Genomic DNA, 25,506 nt, shown 5'->3' on the forward strand with positions numbered 1-25,506 from the left:
ACTGAGGATAATTCGTATTCTAGCAACGAAAATCAAAGGTAGAAGAAAATTGCGTCTGAACAGGTAATATTTAATAAGGTGTTATTACTTCTCTAGGATTTATTTTAACAGCATTAATTTTGTTGAATTATTATTCATGTAACTATACTTTGTAATTCTAGGGGAATTCTGCTGTAGCCTATCTAGAATAGACAAAATTAGAGAGCGTGACTAAGTGTATTAGCAGCTTGCAAAGCTACTGCATTTTACCAGTTTTCCTCTTTTGGTCAGCATTGCTCACTTTGTCCTCAGGATTGCTCCATAACTAGGGCTTTATAGTTTTCCATTTAGGAAATTAACTGAAGAAACAACATAGTGGATTTTTGTTAATGAATTAGGTTTTTATCTAAGCTTTTTCAGTGTCTTAATCTAGAAATGACGAAGCAAATCCTTAGTTAAGACAGATAAGCTCAGAATCTTAAAATACAAACAGGAAAGTGTATACTCCGACTACCACTGATGTAGCTGATTGTATTACGTACTACTACATATTAATGTTTATTATTAGCACATATGCTGAGAACAATCTTCTGCTGTCTTCATCTACATCTAGTTGGCAGCTTGGAAGCTGGGGAGATGTTTTTTGAACATCAATGTGATTTCAGAATGTGTAGAATTTTAATAGGTCATATTTCTGTTGTTACAGCCATTTTTCATTGCTTGGCATGATGTAAAAAAAGTTGTAAAAGCAAAGTGGCAGGCGGGAAAAATTTGCTTAGACATTTTTGCGTCACTGAGTCACGGGTGGACCTGGAGATGTATAGTAGCGGGACTCATGGCTTGCAAATCCTGCTGATGAGTGCAAGGGGGAATGTGAGTGCTTTGTAACACAGAAAATTGCTCAGGGTACCAATTTTTAAATCCTGCCTATTCTATCCTTCTAGAACCTGGACCCTTCCTTTTCCAAAACAAAGAAGTTATCTTACAGAATTGATTTCTGAATTTAAGAGTTGGTCAGCCTTTGAGGTGCAGAGTCCTGACTAATGTAGACAGACCACGAGTTTAGAAATTGATGTGTAGGGATGTACAAATTAAGCACAATTAGGAAGACTTGCTAAAGAAGGAGCTTAGCAAAACCTGTTTTCTTTTAGAAATATCATTAGTGTTTAATTAGTCGAGCTCCTGTCATTACAGATATTGTTAGGGAAGATCTAGAAATGTTCACGCATGCTCTGAGGCCCCTGATGCCATGTTATATCGCTTACAAAAATAATAGAAAGGGTAAATCAAGTTAGAAGGTCTTCATAAAATCTTATTTTCCTGCAGAGGTGGCTGCTGCTGAGTTCTAGTTGGTTGGTTTGGTGTTGGGCATGGGTTTTTTTTGTTGTTTAAGACATTGGGAACTTTCAGCTTCTGACACTTCATTATCATGTGCCCAGCAGCCAGAGGAGGATTCTCTAAGTGACTTGACAAACCGTTTAAGGAGCAGAGGAGGGAGCTACATCTTTAACCTGACAGTGCCATTTTTGTGCTCCTTGTTTGCCCGCCTTTTTGTACTCTTGTTACCAGAGAAGGACAAGGGGCAAGAAAGGGGACCTGAAAAGGGGCCTGGTCTAACTTCCAAGCTTTGATCTGTAGATACAGCAGCACTACAGGGAGAGATGACAATTTTAGCTGCAGAAGGCTTTGGATAAGGGCTACAAGCTTGTTCCAAAGTTAGCTTTCATTCTGGTTCCATCCACCTTACCAAGGTGTCACCTGATAAGCTTTTCTCCTCTGTGGTTTGGGTTAATGGGGGGGTAAATCTTCTTCAGGAAGCTCAGGGATGGACAAACATGAGGTCTGTGCCCTGAGGTTGTACTGAGATAGATGGAGCATTGAGGCAGTAGAAAGGCAGCACTTGGAGCTGTTCATTTTGGTGTAGAGAGAATCTTTTCTGTAAATTGTGAGTGCCAGCCCAGAATTCTGATTTTGTCTCCCTGCGATCTCACAGGGGAGAGATGCTTGGTACGCACCTTCCCTCCACCTGGCTTTCAAGGAAGGGGAATTCTAACTGAAGCCAAAGTTCAGATTTGCATTCAAAAGTGGTTTAAAAGGTTTTATCAAGTTTGGTGGCTTTCATTTTAAGTCAGAAGTATGTTAAAGACTGTTGTTATGATTTAAGTGTCTGGTGGAATCAATACATGAATGACAGGCTATGTGTATTAAAACTTCCTAAAGTAGAAATTTCCTTGGAATGTCGAAGTTACTGCCCAAGAAACTTTCTTTGGAAAGCAATAACATTTTTAGAATTAAGAATATTTTTCTTTTAGGAAGATGAATTTTTTGGGGGTTATATTTTAGGGTAGGAAATTGCTTAATTTGAATCATATGCTTGCATGGATGCATATAATTTCAAATTCAGCAAGCTCTGAACTATTCTGTTTTACATGATACTTGTCAGAAAAACTCCGATCTATACCATGCTGTCAAAACTGCCAGCAAGAGGTGAAATGGCTGAGCTTTCTGAACCAGCCCAGGAAAACTGTGAGTTACAAAAGGCAGCTCTAGTCTTCTAATAAAATGCGGAGAAAATGGTTCAATACTGATAAGGGGCAAAGCGTTTGTGATTAAGGATCTGTTGTCTCCCTTGCTTACTCATCCTTTTTCAAGATCTCAAGATTTTCTGACTTGCTATGAAACTTAAAGATAAAACATAAAAGAATTTGACCTTAGATTGGATTTCAGCAGTTTGCAGATGGGTATTTTCACTTTTTTTTTTTAAATTGAGTGAATGTGTTTTCAAACATATGTAAACACTTTCATTTTCAATTTCAGGGCTCATTTCAAATTTGATACTGAATGTATACGCTAAGTATTGATTTCACTGTTCTGAAAAGAAAATGTCATCTAACAGAAGGCAAACTGCAAACTTGTCCAAATTATCTCCCCAGTAATCAAAAGGAAATTTTTTCTACACTAGCACTTAGCTAAATGGTCTTTTTGCTATACCAGTGTCAGTCTGCCATAATCATGGTGGTGCTAGAAGATATACATTTAGCAATGTATGGCTTGTTTTGTGCCTGTATATACTGTATTTTCCTGTAACCTCAATGAAAATGGGATTTGATATTTATGTGTGGAAGATTTCATATATTCTGTATTTTGCATTGCTTTGATGGAAAGCTATAATTGTTTCTTCGGGGAAAATGATCTGTATGTTAATGTCTTAAAGCTGGGCATATGCTTTTTGTGTTTTCAGAGGTTTTTTAATTTATGTTGTAAACCTCTTAACATCTTTTTGAACTGTTTCAAGATGAACTCCCATGTTTGGTGTTCATGCAACTGTCTTTCAGAATTGTACTGTAATACTTATCCTTTGCATACGTGCATTACTGTGTTTACTGGCTTTAATGCTAATTCAGTTAGCAAGTTTTTATGCGAAAGCTTGCAGAAGAGCATAAATATATCAACTATGGTAGAGAAATTTCTATAAATAAAATGTGGAAAGGTAACAGCAGAGGTAAAAAAAGTGAAGACAAGGCAGGACTGCGAGTCTGTCTACATGGGCAGCATATACTTACTAGGTGGTCTGTAAATGTCATGTTTCCAGAAGGACAAGGAGGAGTGGACGTACCCAGATGTTTTCCATGCATGTCACAGAAAGCAGCCATTAAGGTTGCACGCACGTACTAAAAACAACAAAACAAGACAGCTGATAAACACTGAGCTGATAACTGGGAATGGATACTTCTGGTGGCATAATCAGGAATGGTGAATGCACATAGAGAAGCAAACATTTGTGTATCTTTGAGGAAAGAACTGGTTTAAGAAAATGTAGTCGAGTCATGCAAGTTTCAGCCTCATAATTGCCTTGAATTCTGTGTGCTCTTGACCACTTGATTAATGGAAAATAGGTTGTGCATGAAATTTGGTATCCAGCCACTTAAAATGCGCAAACTTAATTTCAGGACTTAAATGATACTTGTTTGTATTAAAGCTTCTCTCTTCTGTTGGATGACTGACATGCATGAAAAGACCACCTGCTCATATGGCAAGTGCAAATAAAAGCACAAAGTGTATATAAAAAAGGAGAGTGAGGAAGAAGAAATGTTTTTACACTGGTGAAATAAAAAAAAAAAAGAGTTAAAAATTATAGGTCAGTCCTGACAGTAGGAGACTTGTGCTTCTATTTTAACTTGATTGCATTGAGTGGCTTGCCTGTTAATCTGAGAACTGTGTTATGTGCTGAATCTGTACATTTTTGCAATTGCATTAGCTGGAGCCTGGAAATTATTTGTTCCCATTAAAATATTAATGAATGTATGCAGAGTGTGTAACTGGTCCAAGAGCTGTTTTTAATAGAACATTGAAGTTCACATTTTTGAACAAAGATGGGACTTTCTTCCTAGCCTTGTCTTGGAAGTGGGGGGAAAACATCATGAGAACTGTGGACCACTCATCACCCACAAGATTGCCCTACAGGGCTAACCACTGTGCTTGACTAGCAACGCTTTAAACCTGGCTTGGGAGAGTGTTGCTTTTTATGCCATCAAAACAGTGAGAAGGTGGTGAAATACATGCCCTTCTGCTACCCAACTATGTTGGTGGGAACTCCATCAACAGTACCACTGCAGACAGCGTAGGAGCCCAGTGACTTTTTCTTTTTGGTATCTAGTGGAGGATGAAGTTGATCGTGTTCCCTGCACAACTGTACATCCTCCCTCTCTTTCCTACCAACGGTTGGGTTGTGGTTTTTGTTGGTCTCAGAATGACTAAACATTTTCTAAAATGTTTCAGTGCTTGACCTTGTATAAATGAAGGTGATGCATTGCATAAAAAGTCTGTCTGAGGCTGAGCATGAATTTGTATATGCAAAAAGATACTTGAGAAGTTACGATCTAAAATAAATACCTTGACCCTGAAGCCTTATGACCTAGCAGGTAAAATAGGTTCTAATACTGTCTGCACTTGCCATTGAGCAGTTACTAACTTGTATTACTAGCAGATCCCAATAAAGAGATTAGACAACTGAATTATGAAACAACCTATTTTTCAGGCACTTGCAGATCAGAGATATGTACTGTATATTGAAAGTAATATAAAGGCACATCAAATAAGTATTAAATTATCCTGCTAGCACGTGCAGTCTTCTGAAGAACAGGATTAAAAAAAAATAAATCTATAAGCCTTTGCTACCTCATTCTAACATGAATATATTCGAGCTACTGTTCTTTATGACTTGGCTGAAAGGCAGAAGCAGAAGTTTGTTTCCTCACCCATGGTGAGCAGATTATACCATCCCAGTGTAATTTTTTCACCTCGGTGTGCATTTTAAAGCCTTGTACTTCTCATTCTCAATGTGCGTAATGATTATTTTGTGTCATATTCCAGTTGACAAAGAATGTCAATCTGTTCCCCTCTACTGTGTTCCTGTTTGTAATAGCATTTTGATTGATATCAGCATTTTTACAAAGGTACCTTTACTCTTGCCAGAAAAGTTGTGTTTGAAGGGGAGTAGCTGTGCTGCCCAGTGATGCAATCGCTGTCTGTGGGAAATGCTTTTATTGCACATCAGAGGCACTGATGGCTGAGAAACCTGTTTCTGGACTCATTAAAACAAACTACAGGAGCAGAAATACAGTAGATAGTTTTCTACAGCAGTGTGAGTAGGAGCATGTTATAATAAAAAAGGGGTGTCAGTGGCAGTTTCAAAATATAACAGTTATGGTACTTTGTAACTGCTGCAAGCTCTGGAGTGGAGCTGGAAAATACAATTTAAATATTTTCATGCAATTCAATAGATGTAGTTTTGTTCTTTGTAAACAGTAAGTATGTACTTCACGGCTGCTTTTGAGATGGGCATGAGAAATATTAGGAAATCAGTATGTGTAGCAGTGAGAAGAGTAGGTGATTTTTAATAGAAGCTATGGAACTATCTTTGCTTCCCTGTTCATGTCACACTAAATAGCTGCTTTTATTTGAAATACATGGTAGAAAGCAGCGTAAGTAGAAAAGAGTTTAATGATAAATTTTTGATATGAGTTCAGAACAGGCTCATAAATAGACACAAATTCAGTATGTCATAAGGCATGAAGAACAGGATGGGGTTTTGGGGGGGTTTGGTTTGGTTTTTTTCCTCCAGAAGCATGTGAAAGAGAATGGACATTGTGACTGTAATTACTGCTGCTGTGGCTTCTGAATTTCATGTTTGGGGTTTTTTTAATACCAAACAGAAATAGCATTTCTTCACACACCCCCTCTCCCCCTGCCTTTTGAGGTATTACAAATAGGTGGGAGTTGGGATTGTGCTGAATAGAAATTCTGGAGCTCTGGGAATTTCATTATGTAAACTAGTTTCAAATTGTATTTAAAAAGTAAATCAAGTATGCTTGTAGAAGTGTTCCGTTTGAAGTAGTGTTTGAGCCATGACAAATGCAGAAATACATTGCTTTTGTTCCTATTGTATCGTCGAATGAGTTGAAAAAATGTCGGTTGGACCCCTTGTTTATTAGTATTAAAATAAAGCAGGCTGATGTTTGGAATGCTTGTGACTTCCCTTTGTAAGATTGTTTTGCTAATGGTGAAGCAATGCCAACAAAACTTTGCTGTCATGAATACTGTAATAGCTCTTCTCTCTTGAGGTGTACTTGGTCTAATTTTACCATAGGTGATGCGTATTATTTTCAGGTTTTTTTATTTCATACTCCTAAGCTGTGAAGTTGCAACCTAACCTGATAACCTGTTCTACTTTTCTTTAAGTCGTGTGATTAAGACAGACATGGAGTTGGAAGTTCTGCGCTACACCAATAAAATCTCCAGTGAAGCTCATAAAGAGGTAATGGATCCTTTACTGTTAATAATTTTTGCTCTTAGTGTAGCAGTGGTACTCAGAAAATGTTCCCAGCAACCCTGAATTGCTTAGTAATAAAATAATGGAAAGGCTGGATAGAAATAAGAGGATAATATCCCTCCTATTACAGCCCAGTAATATACCTTGCATTGTCCTTGAACTCACTGGTGCATTTGTGATATGTGAGAAATCAAGTGTGGGTTTGGATAAGAGCTGGAGCCTCAGCAGAAGGTGACCTCCTTGCAGTCTATCTGTCCTGTATGCATGAATACCTGTATAGTGATGGAGAAAGAAAAGATCAAGAAGATTATTCTTCTGGCCCATGTCAGCATGTGCAGCTCTGAAAAGTTTAACTAGCAAGTTAGTCTTTCCAGATCCTTACAAACTGAAGGAGCATTTACATGCACAATGGAGGGTAGTGCAAGGATTCCTTAGGTTGCTCCTCAGAGATGGGTATGTGCCCCAGTACAGTGCTTCAAGATGCTATTCTGTTGACATAGCAATGTGGCAAAGACAAATCCAGGCTCTCAGCAAGGCTACTTAGGTTGGACCTAGCACTGTACCAGGGGAGTCATATTGCTTTACTGGTATTGATGACAAAATTAACTTGGGTGTCAATCCTGTACTCCATATAGTGATGCAGAGATGCCATGAGTTCTGAGCGATGACCAGAGGGAGCTTAGGTAAAAGTAGCTGATGAGGTTACTGACTCAACTATTGTCTTTGCTCCTGCTCCTCAGATTTCTGAACTGTGAAGTGTAAAAATATTTTAAAGTTAATATTGTAAAATTGCAAAGTCTAGGGATAGTAATTTGCATTCGTTCTTCTTGGTCCTTCATCATCCTTGAATAATCTTATCACAGCTGAGAGAATTTCTTCCATAGAGCAGCTGCCTAGAACTTTTACAATACAGAAACAGGCAAAGGAATAAAACTGGTGCACATTCTCAGCAAATCTGAGAACAAAAATCAGACTTATGGGTTGTAAAACAGTGTTAACTCTAGTAGTTTTCTGTTGATTCAGATTGCAAAGTATAAAAGAGAATCTCCCTTTGTAGTATATTCCAGTTCACAGTTTTGTTTTGCTGGTGTTTCATAAAAGTAAAACAAAAGGACTTGCTGCCAAGTTCACCAGAGCTTTTGGAATTAAGCATTGGTATTTTGATAAGCTGCACTTCATTAGGGTATAGTAGTTTGGCAATTAAACTTGCTTTATTGCTGGAGACTGTAGGCATTTATAAAGATTAAAATGAGTTTGATTTCTAATGTAGTTTTAAAATACATCTACTAATGTAAATTTAAATGAAGTACAGATGATATTTTTGTAATATAGGTTCCTTGGGAGATACTTGGTCATAAGTCATAAATTTATAAATATGAGATTCCCTCCTGCTATGAATGTCCCATGTTAATATGTATCTTACAGGTAATGAAGGCAGTAAAAGCAGGTATGAAAGAATACGAGATGGAGAGGTAAGAGTTCTTTCAATAATTGTAATAAAAAGGAGAAGGTCTCTCTGTAGTAGGGGTAGAAGCAATAACTGAGGCAAAGCAGTAGCATTGATTCAGTTGAGACTGAGCTCATTGCTGTTTGAAGACTGTTGTAAACATAATTTTATTATTTTGAGGTGGTACTTCATCAGTTTCAAACATGTATTTGATGATGGTTGATTATTTTTTGGTGATGGTTTAGTGTAGCATAATTCTCTTCCTGGAGTTTTAGTAATTTACAGAAGCTTTACAAAATAGCTGTTATTATTGTTTGAAGCCATCCAATAAAATGGTGTTTATGGATAAACATTGCCCTTATGCTTGTTATGCTTAGAAGACTGCATGTATGAGTGTTTAAGAACCTTATAAAAGGCTGTGTTCAATTACATTTTGCCTGCAATTATGAGTTGGCTTTACCTGTACTTAGCCTGTACAAGGAGCTCATCTCACAAAAGTAATGGATGTTACTACAGCTGTTAAGAAGTCAATAAGAATACAGCATATCTCTCTTATGTTGAAGAAAACATGCTGTACAGGCGTATATAGGAATGATTGGCTGCTCCTGATACAGTAGTGATGTGTCTAGATACAAGGAAAACATTGCTTCCTCTTTTAAATCAATATTTACATTAGATCATCAGCAGCCTATCTTATAAAGCACAGTTTTGATCACCAAGTCCATTTATTTTTAGCTTGCATAGAGTATTTTCAATTTTCAAAGTATTTGCATAATGAAGAAATAGAAAATAGCAGTCATATCTCAGTTACTGTTGTTTCTTGACAGTAATTTTTCGAATGTTAAGCAGGCTAATTCGGCCCGCAGTGGGGGGAAAATAAAGTGACCTCAATGTTTGTCATCAGCATTTCAAGGCAGCTCAAAAAACAAATAATGCCCTTAGAACATAGGCAATATGGAAAAACTCGTGTTACATTTAAGCAGTTTAAACTTCTACAGACTGTATGGGCTCATGCCTATAATTTGACTGTGCTTCAAATTGCAGATACATATACCACCAGGTAACAGGGAAAAAAAATATGTTGTATACATTCTCCCACTAACTTTATTAACGAACCTTGTGTTTGTGTTCATTTTACTTACTGCCCATGCTATACATGCTGATAGTGAAATTTTGGCTCTGGAAGTCAATAGTATTCAAAAATTTCCATAGAGCAGAGTTTGTTCTCAAGTGCTTTTAAATGTCATGATCCTGGCAGTTTGGTTTAAATGTCGTGCAACAAATACATGTATATACACTCTTCTGTAAGTCTATGAGGTATATTGCATTTTCACTCCAGGACTTTCATTCTTCTCCAGCTAGCTTCTTTCATGCACATCAACCTTTTGAAAAGATTATTTGTGTCTTTCAATTAAAAAAATAAATAAATTAGGCAACTATCTATTAAACCTATTTAAAATTGCCTTCTGTTCTTCCATATGTCTTGATTGATTACACTTCTTGAAAGAGTTTGAGGTTATTTCACTAATGAAACAGTCTTGGCAGACTACCTTTGTAGCATCTGCCTTGGAGACTGTAATTAGAACTTCAGTTTCTGTTGCTGGTGGAATTCATCCCTGCTCCGGTTTCTGTTCCCTTATTGCTTAGGGGAAAAGGGTCCTAAAAATGTAAACTTGTCATTTCCACACCTTTCTGGCAAGAAATGTGTAGTTGAAATGTTTATAAATAAAGTTAGAAAACAGTCTAGGAAATCCCTACTCTGTATGCAGATAAACCCATTAATGTAGTCTAATGTTTTTTTGTTTGTTTTTGTCAACAGGCTAGATAGCTTGCATTCGGCAGCTTTGGTACATCTGAAATCTAAGGGTGCAGAGAACCAAAAGTCTTAGTCTGTATAGGTTTATCAAAAGTATTCACACTTGTATTTAAGAGATCAATTAAAAGTTAATGAAGTTTTTCATCTTCTGATCTTTCTAGGGCTTCCACTCCCTTTGTGAAAGCTTTCAGAATTGTGTGGCCCTCTTCCCCAGGTGCATCTGCAGTTCCCACTGATGGCTGTGAAATCGTGAATTTTTGAAATGAATATAGGTTATCTCTTGAAATGTGGCCAATAAACCCCCTTCATATTGCTTTACTTCATTCTTTGACACTGTGGAGGATAGCATGTGTGTTTTTGGGTACAAAGCTGGTCTGACCCTGTCTGCTAGGAAGAATAATGCCAGCGATCTCAAAAGCAATTAAAATTTTCCATTATTACATGTACAACCTAAGCATTGCCTTTTCTTTGTTCATTCAGTTAAGCAGCCTTCCTACAAAAAATGAGTCCTTTTACTTCTACTGTATCATACAGCAAGAACATGTTAAAATACTCTAGGAAATGTATCTAAGAGTCAACAATATATAAAGCTAGTTATATTTCTAGGATTGGGATTATTCTCTGAGAAGTAATTTGAAGGAAATTAAATCATGGAGAAATCTGTAGATAAGATAATATCTTTTATTTTGAGGGCTGAAAGCTAGCTTCAGAAATATGCTGGAAGTATTCTTTATGATTAAGGTCCACTGGTAAATGATTTTGAACCAGTAATGCGTTAGTGCTGAGATATATAAAAAATGAACGCATTTAACTGCAAGTCTAATCAGCCCTGACTTTCTTTTTTTGGTTTGATGTTATTTAATTTTAATATAAGGTCAGTTGACTTTAAGGAGACAGCCAAGGCAATTATCTACAAACAGTAATTCACAGCATGTGTAATTGCATATAAAGTCATTTTGGTAGGTCAGATTCTGGATTTTCTCTGAAGTAATTTGTTTAGTATTTGTGCTTATCTCATGTTTAATTAATCTTCTTTAATTAAAGGCTTTAACTATGAAACTGCTCTGTAGTGAATATATTGTTAAAATACAGCAAAATTATAAAAAAATCTCTTCAGCTCGAGAAGTACGTGAAAAAATCTATTTCGGCTAAGTTGTTTTAAGTGTGTATATATAAACAAAAGTATTTTGTATATATATATAGATATATACATACACACTGAAAGTACTGATGAGGACCTACAATCATCTGTTTCAGGGTGCTCTAAAGCACTGGAGATGCCTTCTCTAGGTCAGTGTTTATCAATTTCTAGAGTGTTGCCTATTCGTCTGCTTAGTATTTACCAAATGGAGTTTTGATTCTTCTATGCATTTTCTCTTTTGTTCCCTTTTTTATTGAAGAGAGCAATTTTAAGACCGGGATGACTACTTGGAATTGTTGATTTGATTGGGGAATGATGTGAAAGTGTATGCTGTAGCAACAGAAGACCAGCTTGCTATGTACACAGTATTGGACACGTAGCTATTGTATGCATTGCCCGTTTCTGTGGGTTTTTATCCTGTTCTTAATAGCACTGAAGGCCCTGCGATAGGAGTGTGTGCACAGTCCTGAATTCATTGAATGATAATGTAGTCATCATTGCCTTGATGATACTCGGCAGCACTAAGCCAGGCCTAAACGCTCATTCCCTTGTCCAGGATCTCCCTAGATTATTTGACTATCTTTGAACCCTCTGCAGCTGCTGAACACAGGAGCACCTTAGTGTTACCATGCCAAATAACTGTGATTCCAGTACCTAGGATCCAAAAACTTGGATCCTGATCCTGTAGAGTGGGCTTTTTTAAAACAAAGGAGCAGTTGACTAGTGTAAAGGGCAGGTAGTGTGATGTGCGGTGTCAGAGGTGGTAACAGTACTTTGCATGTTGTTTCCATCAGTAAAAGCAGCAAAGTAAGAAGATACCTGCTCAGAGGATGACTGATCCTGTAGCTCTTGGGCACTGCTCAGGCACTGTTGGTTTTATTATCGGCTTGCTAGGGGAAGCCACCCCATGCCTGCTTTCCTCTCTGTAAGGTTTGCCTGCATTTCCTTCTTATGACTTTAAATGCTTTGGTGCTAAGGTTGGTACAAGTGATGGAGGGCAATATATGTTCCATACGATCTTGCAGCAGCCGGTTACCACCAGTCAGCTGGAAAGGTTCCTGGGTGTGACACTGGTTCTTCGGATGCGGTTGTAGAGCGGGGAGTTAGAGCTTATTCAGAGCATGTGCCAGCCAGGTTAAGAGCTTGTTGCCCAACTGTACAGATGCCCCCTCTGTATATAGTGCAGCGGATCTTTTAGGTCTGTACAACCATACGAATAATTGTGGTGATTTTGTAGTAGTTAATAGTAAACTTAAACTCCACTCTGCTGTAACAGCAACAATTTAAAGAATAAAACAGCAATAAGGTGGCTACAGAGCTTCTTCCTTCTTGGTTTACAGTGCTTACAGATTATTTCTACAGCTTGCCTCTCTTACCAGCCGAGGCTGATGAGTTCTTTATCCCTATTCTTTTTAGTGCTGTCCCCGATTCCAAAGCAGAGCTTAGACTCTGAGATGAGTTGCTGTCATATCTATCAATGTTAAATTTCACTATCTGAGAGTGCTCTCATGGATTATGGCTCTCATCTTTCATTTATCTGTCTCTCCTCTGCTCCAGTGGAACAAACTGAAAATAAAACGTGTTATTTCACTAGAAAAGAGAGAATAGCCAGAAAAAATTTATTTTCCTTTGGGTATTTCCTTTTAGTGAAATGCTGATTGTTTTAGCTAATTAGGATTTGCCATTTACCATCTCCTGGTAGATTTTGCTCTTTGAATGTTCTTGAGAAAGTCATTGACTTCTGTAGCAAATAATCTTTAAAAATATTTCTATTTTTTTCATGATCCAGTTTTTGTGTTTAGAATTTCAGTTCAGGCATAGCCTTTGTAAGTCCTTCGCATAAGTGTGTGTGGATAGTAAACAAGAATGCCCATTGCAGCTGACAAAAATACTCGGGTGAATTCTTCACAGTTGCTTTTTGACATGGGAATGGTGTTGAATTGTTCCATGACCCTCACTGGTATTTGTATATAGGATTTTTATTAAACAAGAGACCAGCACTCCATTAATCTCAAGCAGCACGTCAGTCTGCTCAGTTACTGAAATGTAATTTTCTTTTCCTTTAATTTTTTTTTTAAACAGTTGGTAGCATTGTGTAGCCTGAAAATGGCTTGACTGCCTTGTTTCCCAAAGCTGCCTCACAATTAGAGGTGATGGGTTTTTAAATGTCGGTTACTGCTATCAAAAGGCTGGATTTAAAACTTGAAAATACATGAAAAACATCTGAAAGAAAGGAGGAAGGTGGCCTTTCCCCACGTTTTAGAAAAAATAATAATCCACTTATTTTTCCTTTGTTTCCGCACGCCTGTGTCATAGGACTGGTGTATGTGTCTGTCTGCTGTCTGGGTGGTGTTCTGGTACTAAGACATTCTTGTACCCAATATTATTTATTTGCCTTTATATCTTGTTCTAGTAGAAGGGTCAAAGGAAGCAATAAATCAGCAGCAATTTCTGGTTTTAGCAAAATGTCCGCACTGCAGAGCAGCGCAGGAGCTTCTGTTCAACAGGGATTGTACTGGGGCCGGCGGGCAAATGACTAGATGAGCTGGTGGTTTCATACCTGTGCCAGGGGAGCGCCTGGTGGGAGACAGCAGCTCAGGGTCACCCAGAACGTCCTAAAAACGGCGGTACAAAATGACGTACAGTGGTCCAGGGCCAGGTAGGCAGCTTAGTGCAGCTCTGACGGCACATGTCGGGTAGCTGCTAATTGCTTAGGTTGAGTGAGCCACTGAATCTCAGGTGTCCAGTGCCCAGAGGGAAGTCAGATATATCTTTGGTGGGAAGAGCAACTAGATTCAGAGAGACACTTCCTGCAGCCTTACCCTCCTGCCTACCTTCCTCAGGTACAGCTGGTCCTTTGATGTTTTAAATTAGGCTGTCTCCGCTGATTTCCTAATCCAGCTGAATTAAGGTTGTAAATAGTCTTAAAATAAATCTGAATTTAAAAATTGGTTTAGAAAACCCCTGAGCATTGTTCCTCTTCTGTGACACAGAGAGGCAGAAATGCATATGTACACGCACTCGACTCAGCAGAAGTGGGGGTGAGGATTACCTCCTGAACATGGAGACCTCCTGTCTCAGCACCTCAACTGCTTTAGGAGAAGTGCTTCTCTGTGGTAAATCCACTTTGAGAGGTTCCAGCTGCCCCAGCCCTGGCAAACATGTATCCGTTTCCAGTTCCTCTGCTCTCCCCCTCTCCCCAGCTGAGAGGAGAAATGTGGGGGGCAGAAACCCCCTGTGGAGGGCAACGTGGCAGCACTGGAACCTCTGAGACCAGATTTGCCTGAACTGCTGGTCTGTGTGGTCATAGTGGTTGGTGGTGGACTCCATTAACTGCTGGGAGGGAGCAGAGCAGTTCCAGTATATTCCCAGTAACCTCTCAGCATTTTCCGTTTGCAGGACATCCCGTGGCAAGCTCATATGTCCTCTCTTTCAGTAGAGGACAGCTCTGGTTCACCTCCTGGTTGCCACTTTAATTAGCTCTTTGTGTAGAAGAGTACTGTTTAATTGCACAGGTCTCTTTTGTGACTTGTGATTGAAGTTCCACATAATTGGGTTTTATCTTCTACAAAAAAATTGTGGAACTGGTCTGTGTGAGAACTTTAAAATAAAACCCTCTATCAGCCCACAGATACCAAAGAACAATTACCATGCTCGTATTAGAAAATGGTAAAAAGAGAGAAAGAAAGCTCTCTTTCGAAAGAGAGCTGTAGAAGGATGTATGCAACGTGTGTGCGTACAGAACTGGGCTTGCTTGCATAGCAAGATATAACCGAACTTTAAATGCTCTGTCCTTGTGTGTCCTTACAGGGTTGTTAATCTCGTTAGTGCTGTGATAATTCATAATTACCCTTTTATTATTTTTTTGGAAATCAAAAGGTAGTTGCAATTTTTATTTAAATTTTGAATCTGATTGAAAATTACAAGCAGTATTAATTTCTGTGGGTGTTTTGTAGAGTGACTATTACTCATTTATATTAAGGAAAGAACAATCTTTCTTCTCAAATTAGCAATGATCTCAGTTTTTACTGAATCTAGCATGGCATTGAGATAGTGAACTAATTAGAATTACTAATGACAAGCTAAGATTGGAGATATGTGAAATGGAACTCATTGTAAAAGTCAGCAGGCTGAACTGATTATTATTTGCTGTGGATTTTGTTCATACTTGTTCAGACAAGTCAAAAGTAAAGATTCTACCATATGTGAGGCTTTGTCTGCATTGTGAGCTTTAGTTCAATAATTTTTGCTAATTACTGTTGAAGCAGAGAGATCAGAATTTTGTGTGTTTGGCCCTCATCTTTTGATAACCAGAATCGCTACGTGATCATGCTTAGAGACTAGAAGCCCAACTTGAAGGAAATGAGTAGAATACCAAGACTGTCCATTAATAACGTGATGTCGCACACTGACCTTCTGAAAATCAAAACCATTTTACACAGATGAAAAGAAAATGAACAGATTCTGTTCCTTGCTGCTGGCGTGCCCCCTGCATAAATTCTTTTCCAAATTGGTTCTTAGAGCATCCTCATCACCGTAGTGTGCAAGTGCCGCCTTCCAGCTTATTAAGCAGCATTTCTAACATCTATCCTGATCGTTCTTTTTGTTTGTTTGTTTGATTTTTGTTTGGTTTTCTGTTGTTGCATCATCTCTCTAGGGGAAGAATTGTGCAGAACTGTGTACTATTTTGGCAGGTAGTAGGTTTTTTAGTGTACCCATTATCAGCAGTATTGAAAAACACAAGGTCAGGATTATAATTACAGGATGATATAAGATAGTCTTTTTTAGTTTGGTTCTCCATGCAGATGAGCTTGGTCTCATTTGCAGAATGTTGTGTTGCTCTCAAGTGTTGTAATTTTTTTGATCATGGGTCTTGGTCTTGGTCGTGGAGTTTTAAGTGTTGTTTGGACATGGTAGGCTTAGGTCACTTGATGCTTATTAAGGTCTGAGATTACAAACAATAATTGAAAAAATATATGTATGGGAAGTCAATGAAGGCAGCAAAGGACAAAGCTGCAGGTGGTTGTCTGTAGTGAGAGATGCAAGAGTACTGAAGTTTGCTTAGTGCTGCAGTCTTTGTCTATGCAACTATGCTGCATTTCTGCTGTCCGAGCAGAGCTGAAGACAGCATGTGTAACTAAGGTTGAGTTGTATAGCAGGGCAGAAAAGAGTTGAATTGCCAGGCAGAAGTGATGGAAAATGAACTCTAAGTGAAACTTAGGATTGGGGAGGAACCTGAATCGTATCAGACAGTAGAGGTGATGTTTCTGCTAAAAGGAATTTGCCCCTGTTGAGAACGCCTCAAAACCCAACATTATTTCTGGGTTGCTTGGATTTTGCTTTCAACAGCTCTTCCTGAGTAGATCAAATTGAGCCTTGAGGCAGTCTTGGGAAGTGAGGGATACGAAGAGGTTTGCTGACAACTGACTCTGTGTCTTCTGATTCATCTACTGAAACATGTATATTTAAAAGAACCCATGAGATATGTGATATTTGAAGGCTCCACAAGTTAATCCGTTACTGTAAGGTACAGTTGCCATCACTTCTCACTTGGTACAATCCTCTTGTAAAATGTCATATCTTTCAGAAGTACTGGACTGGATTTCTGCTGCTTTCTTATTTCAGAATTAACCTGCTATGTCCTCTTGGTCAGGACTGAATGCCAGAGGTGGGCAGGCATTCTTATGTCTCTGGTTAGCAGATAATTTATAAAAATTGTGTGAAGTTGTTTGGGTGCAAGGTGTACCTATAAGTTGTAAATGTTAGGATTATGTGAAGTTTAGGATGTTAGATGTGATTTATTAATAGTCTTTCCCTGTCTAAATGCTAGATTTGCTCTGTGATGGAAGCTTTGACACTTGGTGTAATACATTAGATTGGGTCCACTCTCCAGGATAAATTTTTTTCTTTATTGTGTGTTTGAAGGAGAACAACATCATGTCTGTGACTAATGTGTTGTTTGGGTTGGAAATGGCAACAGCATTCGGGAGTTGGCTTCCCAATCCTGCAATATTTACGGAGATTTCAGAGATGTTTGTGTTGAGGGAGGAGTCATCTGGTTTTGATCAGAAATTCTGTCTTTGTGAGAAGAAAGTCAGTATCGTATGACAAGAAACCATTTAACTGAGGAAGGCCCTGGCCAATGCTGTTTCTGTTGCTGTTGCAGCTCACAGAGGCTTGTCTCCATAAGACCTTCCTAGGGGGTCTAGAATTTGTTTGGGTGAGGTAAGCTTGTTGGTTATTTGGGGCCGGTGGGGAAAATAGGTCTCTGTTACTTGAAAGAGTTCTTGAATGGGTGTTGTAACTTCTTTCTGGTAGCTTTCTGTATTACTTTATGCTTCATTTTCATATTGGTTCTAGCACTTCAGATCAGCGTAGTGATTTTACCACGTATGATAGGCCCTTGGAGCCAGATTTGGCATCTTTAGGAAGATTGCTAAACTGCTGCTCTCTGGGCCTAGTGCAGTTTAGGATAAGCATTGAAAATTAATCCGTTGTTATATTTCATCCCATCAGTCTGCGTTAACCTCTGATTTCCACTGTTGGTGTTTGGTCTTTCTGCCCTTCTCTTCAGCCAGCTCAGGTGCTGGAAAACAGCCTGAGCTCTGGGAAGAGAAGAAGCACTTGCAGAGATGGTGTATGGATGCTTGAGGCCCGTGAATTGATCAGTGGGACCCTGTGAACAGGGTGCGGCTTGTTTGCAGATGAGCTTGGGGACGTGCAGATTTTGTGACCTGCCTACAGAGCACCTGTGTAGTCGTTTGTTTGGCCTCTGCATCAAGAAAGGAGTGTTGAAATGTTCACAGGAATTGGAGAAGGTGTCATGGGTAGACTTAGTCGCAAAATGTGCCTGCATCTTCCTGAACTGGACGGAGCCCTGCTTCCACAGCTTCCCTTCCCAGAAAAATTCTGACTTCTGCAGCTGCCTAAACCTGGTTCAGACATTGTCATCTCAAATTGAGTGTTACAATCTTTATTATCCTTAAGGCGGTAGGTTTACATATCCCATATGACAAATTACTGCATTATTCTCTAAGAATAGTTCAAGTATTCTAAAAAGAATTGAGGGCAAATTAAGCTCTATAGTGGGACCCCAACCTCCTTCTAACCTAAGCCCTTACTGCGCTTCTGCTTACTCTGTGTTGTTAAACAGAAGTTCAAACTTCAAATATTCAATTTGAAACTGAAGGGAAGATTATGAAGCATTGGTGATTATGTTGGCATTCTGTGTCACTGAATAGCACTTGTGTGTTACGTGCTATGTGGGTGGCTGTGTATTTGCTAAGAAGCATAACTGAAGATGAAAGTTTAATTATTTCTTCAAGGCAAATCCTCTCTCCCATGGACTTAAACTTGCATAAGAAAAATGAAAATTCATAAGGAGTGTAAAAATTGGCTAAAATTAAAAACCATTTATTTTTACCCTATTTATTCTTCTGAATAATAAAATTTCCCCATGGGTTTTTTGAACATATGTGGAATAATTACACTGTAGAAGTGGTGCTTTAGTTCAGCTTCTAGAGCTAGGGCAAACATTGTGATTATGCTGCAAGCTTTAGTCTAGGTTTTATAGAAAATCTCATTCAGGACTCTGTTGCTGTCAAGTGCAAAAAACTGTGACCCATGGATTGGTCCCTGTGGGAGCAATTATTCTTTGCAGAGATTTTTTCCAGCGCTGAATATTATAAATGTCAGAAAAAAGTTTAACCCTCAATACGTCTAAAAGAATGTTTCCATACCTGCTGGCAAGAATATAAATTTTTAGCTTGTATTTGCAAGCATTTTATGTTTAAGCCAGGATTTTTTTTCAAAACTTGTCTTTATAAACAACTCAAAAGTAACAATGCTGTCTTTTAGTTATACTCTGCATGCCTTGGTGAAGACAAAACAGGGGCTGAAGCTGCCTGCTGCTGCTTAATGCAGTGCTGTGCCCAAGCCTCTTGTGATGGGATTCTTGCAGATTGGGTGCAGTGTGATTTGATGATTAAAACCTCTTGTCTACCAGTGGGGGAGAGGGGGAGAATGTGGAGTGAGCGTGGGGTTGCTTAGGAACACGGGTTACCATCTGATACTCAGTATGCATGAGTGAAATGTTGTGGTGAACAAGAGGAATATGTTCATCTTCCAGCCATCGGTCTGCGGAAGGCAGTGGGTAGAATCTGGGGTAAAATCCCAGGAGCCGATGCTTGCCTTCTAGGGGAATCTGCTTCCTTTTGAAGAGATGCAATGTGTGCATTTTGACTTCCTTAATTCTGGCGTTTGTTTGTTTAAGTCTTATCAATCAAAGCATGTGCATTATTCCTAGCAGAAATTAAAATAATATTTGTCTATTACTTAAAATAGCAGATCCAAACGCAGCAGATTTCCTGCCCCCACCTCTCTCTATTTTCTCATGTATCTTCTTCAGTGCTAGGCATGGTTTGGTCATTAACTGTGATAAAACTGTGATGAAATGGATAGAACTTGCATCATGTGTTCAAAGGCTTTTGCAAAGTGAAAGTAGTCATGAGATGCGAAGAGGTATGTTATGCTACCTATCTCTGAAGTTCAAGTCTGAGATGGCCAGAAGCACCTTTCACTCACCATAATACTTCACTGAGGCATAAAGACAAATTGGTCCTAAATATACCAATCATAGGACAGGAAGGGTAACCTTCATTTGTACTTTTTTTTTCAGTTGGTGATTTGTATTTATTACATCATTTGGTGCTTTTCTAAATTTAAAATATTGATGACACTCAAAATAGTCTCAGGCAATGTTAAGTGAAGAGCTGCTGGTTTTGAGAAATAGAGAGGACCTTGCAAGTAAAAAATGGATAAGTCTTCTCTGTTTTGCTCATGCTAAAGGATGCAGATTCATTTGTGTGGGCAGACACAAGTGATATCTTTTAGCTATTGTGTTGAACTTCCAGTGAAATTTGTTGAGGTTTTTTTGGGTTTGGTTTTTTTTTTTGAGGAAGGGTACGTTAGGTTTTGGTTCAGTTATGCTTAGCATGCATAGTTGTATGAAGAAGTAATTTTACAAGATTTTGTGAGGCCTTTCAGCAGTTCAAAAGTTTATTCCAAAATATTATGGGGAAATGCACTGCCCTGAGATTGTGTACCATGTTATGGAGCTCAGGTGAGATGGCCAGTTCTTACGTGGAGCTCCATAACCTCCTGTATGTTGTCCCACTTGCTCTACACAAAATGTACTGCTTCTCTACAGGCACTCTGGCTGTACCTACATCTGCGGGAGTGATCCCTGCGTGTTATTTTTAGCTAAATTACTTTGTTGTTTTTCAGGTGTAATCATTCCTTCAGTGTTCAGTCTCTACATTTTATCTTGCTCCACTTTCCCCTCCTGTTCGGTGAGGTGACACAGAGGGGAAGGGTAGGGTTGTGCCCTTTACTGCTGCTTTGATTCTTTAAAGACAGCTTGCAAAAATCAATGGGTGTAAGCATGTGTAGGTAGAGACTGTTCAGGTGTTTTACTTCTGAATGTGTGAGACAAAGGCCTCAAGTTGCGCCGGGGGAGGTTTAGATTGGACATGAGGAAAAATTTCTTTACTGAAAGAGTGGTTAAACATTGGAACAGGCTGCCCAGGGAAGTGGTTGAGTCCCCATCCCTGGAAGTATTTAAAAGACGTGTAGATGAGGCGCTTAGGGACATGGTTTAGTGGGCATGGTGGTGTTGGGTTGACAGTTGGACTCAATGATCTTAGAGGTCTTTTCCAACCTTTATGATTCTATGAAAGGTTGCATATTACGGGTTTGTACTGGGCCAGGTTGCTTGGCCATGGTTGGTGGGGCTGAGTGGGGAGTGCGTAGGGTGCTAGTGGGACCAGTTCAAGTATGGGGTCCTGCTCCTCTATGCCAGCCAGCCCTCTGCACCAAGTTCATCTTGACGGTCTGCTGGTGGCCTCGCATTGATCCTCAACACCTGAACAGGGTGTGGGGCTCCAGGCTTCCAACTTACAGCTACAAATCTTGGCAAATCACAGCTGTCACTATTGTCACTCCAAATAAATGCCAGATCATTACCAAGTGCCATTCATCTTCCTTCACTGCTTCCACACCTGCTGATTAGCCCTCTGCTAGCATCCAGTGCCGCTCACCACACAAGTCCCAGGCCCCAGAGGTATATGCTCAAACTCCTACAGGTACCTTCTCTTGCGTTCAACCAGCGCTGCTGCTGCCAGCCCTAAACACAGCTGCTAGGGCTTGTGCAGTGGCAGGCAGGGGTGCTGGTGGGGACCTGCCGTTTGTAGCTATGTGTACTGCTTGTACTAAAACACGAGGCAGAAGGCTTCTCAAAGCTGGCAGTGATGAAAACTTGGCTTAAAGTATTTGCTTTTATCTAGAAAGAACCTGAGTGAAGGACTGAGTGCTGTTGCCTGCTGAAGGGCTGGAAAAGAAGTTTGAGCAGTGCCCTCCAGCAACACTGGAAAGAAGAGGCTGGATCTTTCCTGGTATTTCAGAGATAAAAAAAAACAACAGAAAATGAAACTTGCCATGCCATCTTTCATATATCAGGAAGAAACCTAGAAGCTGATAGGGATGAGCAGAAAACATATGTCTTTTCTGTATTTTTCCTTGCTGGGAGATAACTTTTACAGTGGCAACAGTAGTTTTAAATCTTCATTTTCTGAAAGGGAAAAAAAAAGCATTACTTCCTTTATTTTTCAGATGGAGCGTAGGCAATTACAGCTGGGCATGTTGGTCTACGCCAGTAGACCATGCACTCCATTTTCTTTAACTCTGAGTCACTCCTAGTTGGTTTTACATACATTTTTCTTTTTTTCAACCTGAACAAGTATTTTGAATCCATGAATCATTCATCTTGGTGGTTCTCTTATAGAACTGGAAGCAGGTGGAAATTCATCACGCTGCTGAAAAGGGATCTGGGAAAAAAATGTGTATCAGCTGCCATGATAGGTAGTGCGCTTGTAGACATTGCCGGTGGCCTCAAGATCAAACAGCAGAGAAATAGCTTCACAGTAAGAGCCCAGGAAATTCTAACTAGGTAATGAGCAGTGGCTTTCTTTTGATTTACAACATGGCTTTACAATCAATCTATAAAGCTTTGAAGAGAAAAAAAATAAACCTCTAAGGGAAAGGGAAGGGCCATACAATTAGTTGTTACTGTCTGCTTACTTGTCTTTTCTAATTCCAAGAGTGTGTGCTGAAAATGGATGATAGTGTGCAAAAATCTCAACTATTGGCCAATTCCTTTGTAGATTCAAGCTGAGATACAGTTCACATCATGCAGTTCTTGGAGAATATTCAGTTTCATCTTAGCTATAGATTATGTGTAGGCAGGTGTAGTTGGAGGAATTTGACAAGGGTTGCATGTGTGATGCAACTTTCAGGTCTTGTGTATCAAATTCTTGCTCTGATCTCCTTTTCTTTCATCTCCAGCATGTGGCTTTCATTAAAGAATTGGATGGTGAAGTGGAGGTGATTGCTTGCAGAGTATTTCAGAACCACATGTGGCAGTATTTTTTTTTTTTACTCAAGTAAATCACTACAGTTCAGAAAACTTACTCAGGAATATTGGGCTGGAATTTGGATTTAGAAATGCAGTTTATAATTGTCAAGACACCATTTGGTTGAGACTGCTTGGTCGTTAATTTGTTTGAAGTTGACACTTGAGTTGAAAGACTAATAGCTGCCTTGGTGCATTGCTCAATTTTAAATCTAATCTGTTACAGAGTTTGGGTGTACCGCTACTGTGGATGTAGTTTGTCATTTATATAGCCAGGGGGGCAATACTATTGTTTGGGGACCTGGGGGTTTACTGTTCACATGCACAGGGGTTTTTTTGGTACATTAGTAAAGCTTGGACATAATGAAGAGCTGATCTTTCTGATCTTAAAGTTTTAATATGTGTATTATAGCAGTTGTTTCCACTATTCAGAACAATTTATTTACTATTAAAATCCAGAAAACTTGTGTTTTCATCATCTGAAAAATGGAAAGAATTGTTCAAAATTACAGGTTTAGCTCTTGTCGTGTACACAGAGTGCTGTCAATGTCATTGTTTCTATATTAACATGCACATAATGTCAGGGGGTTTTAGTGCATGTGACAGGCTCTTCTGATATGACTTTTAACAAGGATTTGTGGGGAATTTTTTTGAAAAATGGCTATTAACTTGCATATATGATCTTCATTTTCAAAATTAGTAATTTGCGAACTGAGGTAAAGTTTTCATTCATAGTAACAATCTATCTAGCGTTATTTCCTCTTCATATTTCAAATTAATTAATTATATTTTATTAAAAATAATTTTCTTCAGTTCACATAGGAATATTAATTTAAATGTAAATGATGGTATAGGCATGAATGAAAATGTTTCCCCACCCCAGTACTAGAAAGCTACTACTTCATTAGAAAGCTAATTTTTTCTTATTCTCTCAGCTCTTCATGTTTCCCCAGTCTGGCTCCTGCTTTACTCTATAATGATTTAGGCTGGCAATAGTTAGCAGACAACTCTTTTTTGTTGTCGGGTTTTTGGTTTTTCCCCCCAATGCTTTCTTGCCTGTGCCCATTCATTATTTCAGTATCAGGAATATTTGAAACTTGGAGCGTAAACTGTGAAATATTTGGTGTGTTGTCTTTTACATAGTTAATAGATGTACCAGATCCCCAAAGTATAAATCAAATTATGTAGCCTATTATGCTTTACATAGGAGAAACAAAATATGAAATATTTTACAATGCAGAAAGCGCATGTGAATCAAACTTTTGTTGTTCTTAAGGGATACAATTTTGACAATTTTATGAGCTTGCAATTTATTTGTAGGGTGAGTTGGCACATGGTTTTGATAGAAGTAATGTTCACACAGCATACTGCTAACAAGAATACTTTTTTAAAGCCACTAGTCTTGCTGATTTGTATTGTTACAACAAAGTATCTGTTAAACTCCCTAGAAGTGTGCCTCTCTGAGATATACTTATAAACCCTGCATGGTAATGCTGGTCTGAGTGTGAACAACGTAAGCTTTCAATCTGTGCTGAGGAACATTTTTAAGGAATAATAAAAAAAAGAAAGCTGCTAAGAATTGGGAGGGGAAAAAAAAAAAAGCTGTGTTTTTTCCGATACAGACTTCATCTTATGCAAAAGACTCAACGAAAAATGTTGGCCTTGAAACTTTCATGCTACCTGTTGCTCTGAAAGTGTTGTCTGATGTGACTGTCCAAAGAATAGGACTGTTGATAGGAATGACATTTCCTTGAACAAATACTTCAAACTGTTGTCTTGCAAGATATTCCTCTAAAAATATATGTTAAATCATATTGCACGCTGCACTGAATATATGTTGCTCAAAATTCAAAATACAGCTTTTTACGTGCATGCCACATGCTGCTTTTTTTCTGAACAGGATGTATAGAAAAGGTAACATGGAAATTCTGTACCAGCCGCGATTGTGTTTCCAACTGCTGACATGGAGTTTGAAGCAGAGAGCAGAGCTCTGGTGAGGCTCCCGTACACATGTATCAGTGAAGAATCATGGCTGAAACTATAGCTTCTCTTGCTTTCCAGACTTACAGTGGCATTAGACATCTGTTCAAATTTCCAGCTTCATTTTTAACATCTCTGTTTTCATATCTTGTTTCTTTGAAATTGCTTAAAAATACTTGGCTGGCAGCCATTTCTGAAATGTGTATGGAGACATGCTATTTCAGAAGAACCAGCCTAATAACTGGTATTTATTCTTTTTAATTTTCTTACTCTTCTTTCCCTTTTTGCTATTTAAATTGCACCAGAGAGCAAGTCTGCAAGCATCCTTATTTCCTCCTCCTTCCCTCCCTCTTCACTTGTATCTTTTCATTCTTTTTTAGTCACTCTTCAGCCACATGCAATGTACTAAAACAAGGAAAGGTGTCTCACAGTATCTGTCCCACTATTTGGGATATATGGGATATATGTTTCATAGAAAAGTTGTGGACAGATTATAATATATATATATTATATATAATATAATGAACCTGTGAGAGGATAGTTCAGAAAATTATGGTGAAAGGAGTTTGGTAAAAAAATGATTTATGAAGTAGAGAAGCTGAAAAAAATTGTGATTAGCGTAGAAATTTTGCTTGTTATCAGCCTGATCTTTTGTGTGTTCCCATTCAACATTTTGTCTTTCTAAAAGCGTAAAGTAATGACAATCTGTTATTGCAGGGAGAATTTAAGACCTCTTCAGAGCTGAAAAACAGTGATTTTTGAATGGTTAAATTCTGAAAGAAGTGAAGTTATCAGTGTTTTCAAGATCTGCATACTTGGCATGGAGCTTGCTCTGTTCAATATT

The 25,506-nt window shown here is 38.6% G+C and overlaps 1 protein-coding gene across 2 annotated transcripts in view; it reads left to right on the top strand.

Moving 5' to 3' along the window:
- Window positions 1-25,506, top strand: part of PEPD (peptidase D) — a 145,121-nt gene that overhangs the window by 34,816 nt on the left and 84,799 nt on the right. Inside the window, exons 8-9 of one of the 2 annotated variants that reach the window (XM_076349138.1) lie at window positions 6,721-6,796; window positions 8,237-8,283. The exons of the other annotated variant lie outside the window; for it this stretch is intronic. Coding sequence (XP_076205253.1) covers window positions 6,721-6,796; window positions 8,237-8,283 — 123 coding nt within the window. The remainder of the gene's footprint in view (window positions 1-6,720; window positions 6,797-8,236; window positions 8,284-25,506) is intronic. 2 annotated transcript variants of the gene reach the window in all.

The sequence above is a fragment of the Aptenodytes patagonicus genome, chromosome 11 (genome assembly GCF_965638725.1).
Source record: "Aptenodytes patagonicus chromosome 11, bAptPat1.pri.cur, whole genome shotgun sequence".
Lineage (NCBI taxonomy): Eukaryota > Metazoa > Chordata > Aves > Sphenisciformes > Spheniscidae > Aptenodytes > Aptenodytes patagonicus.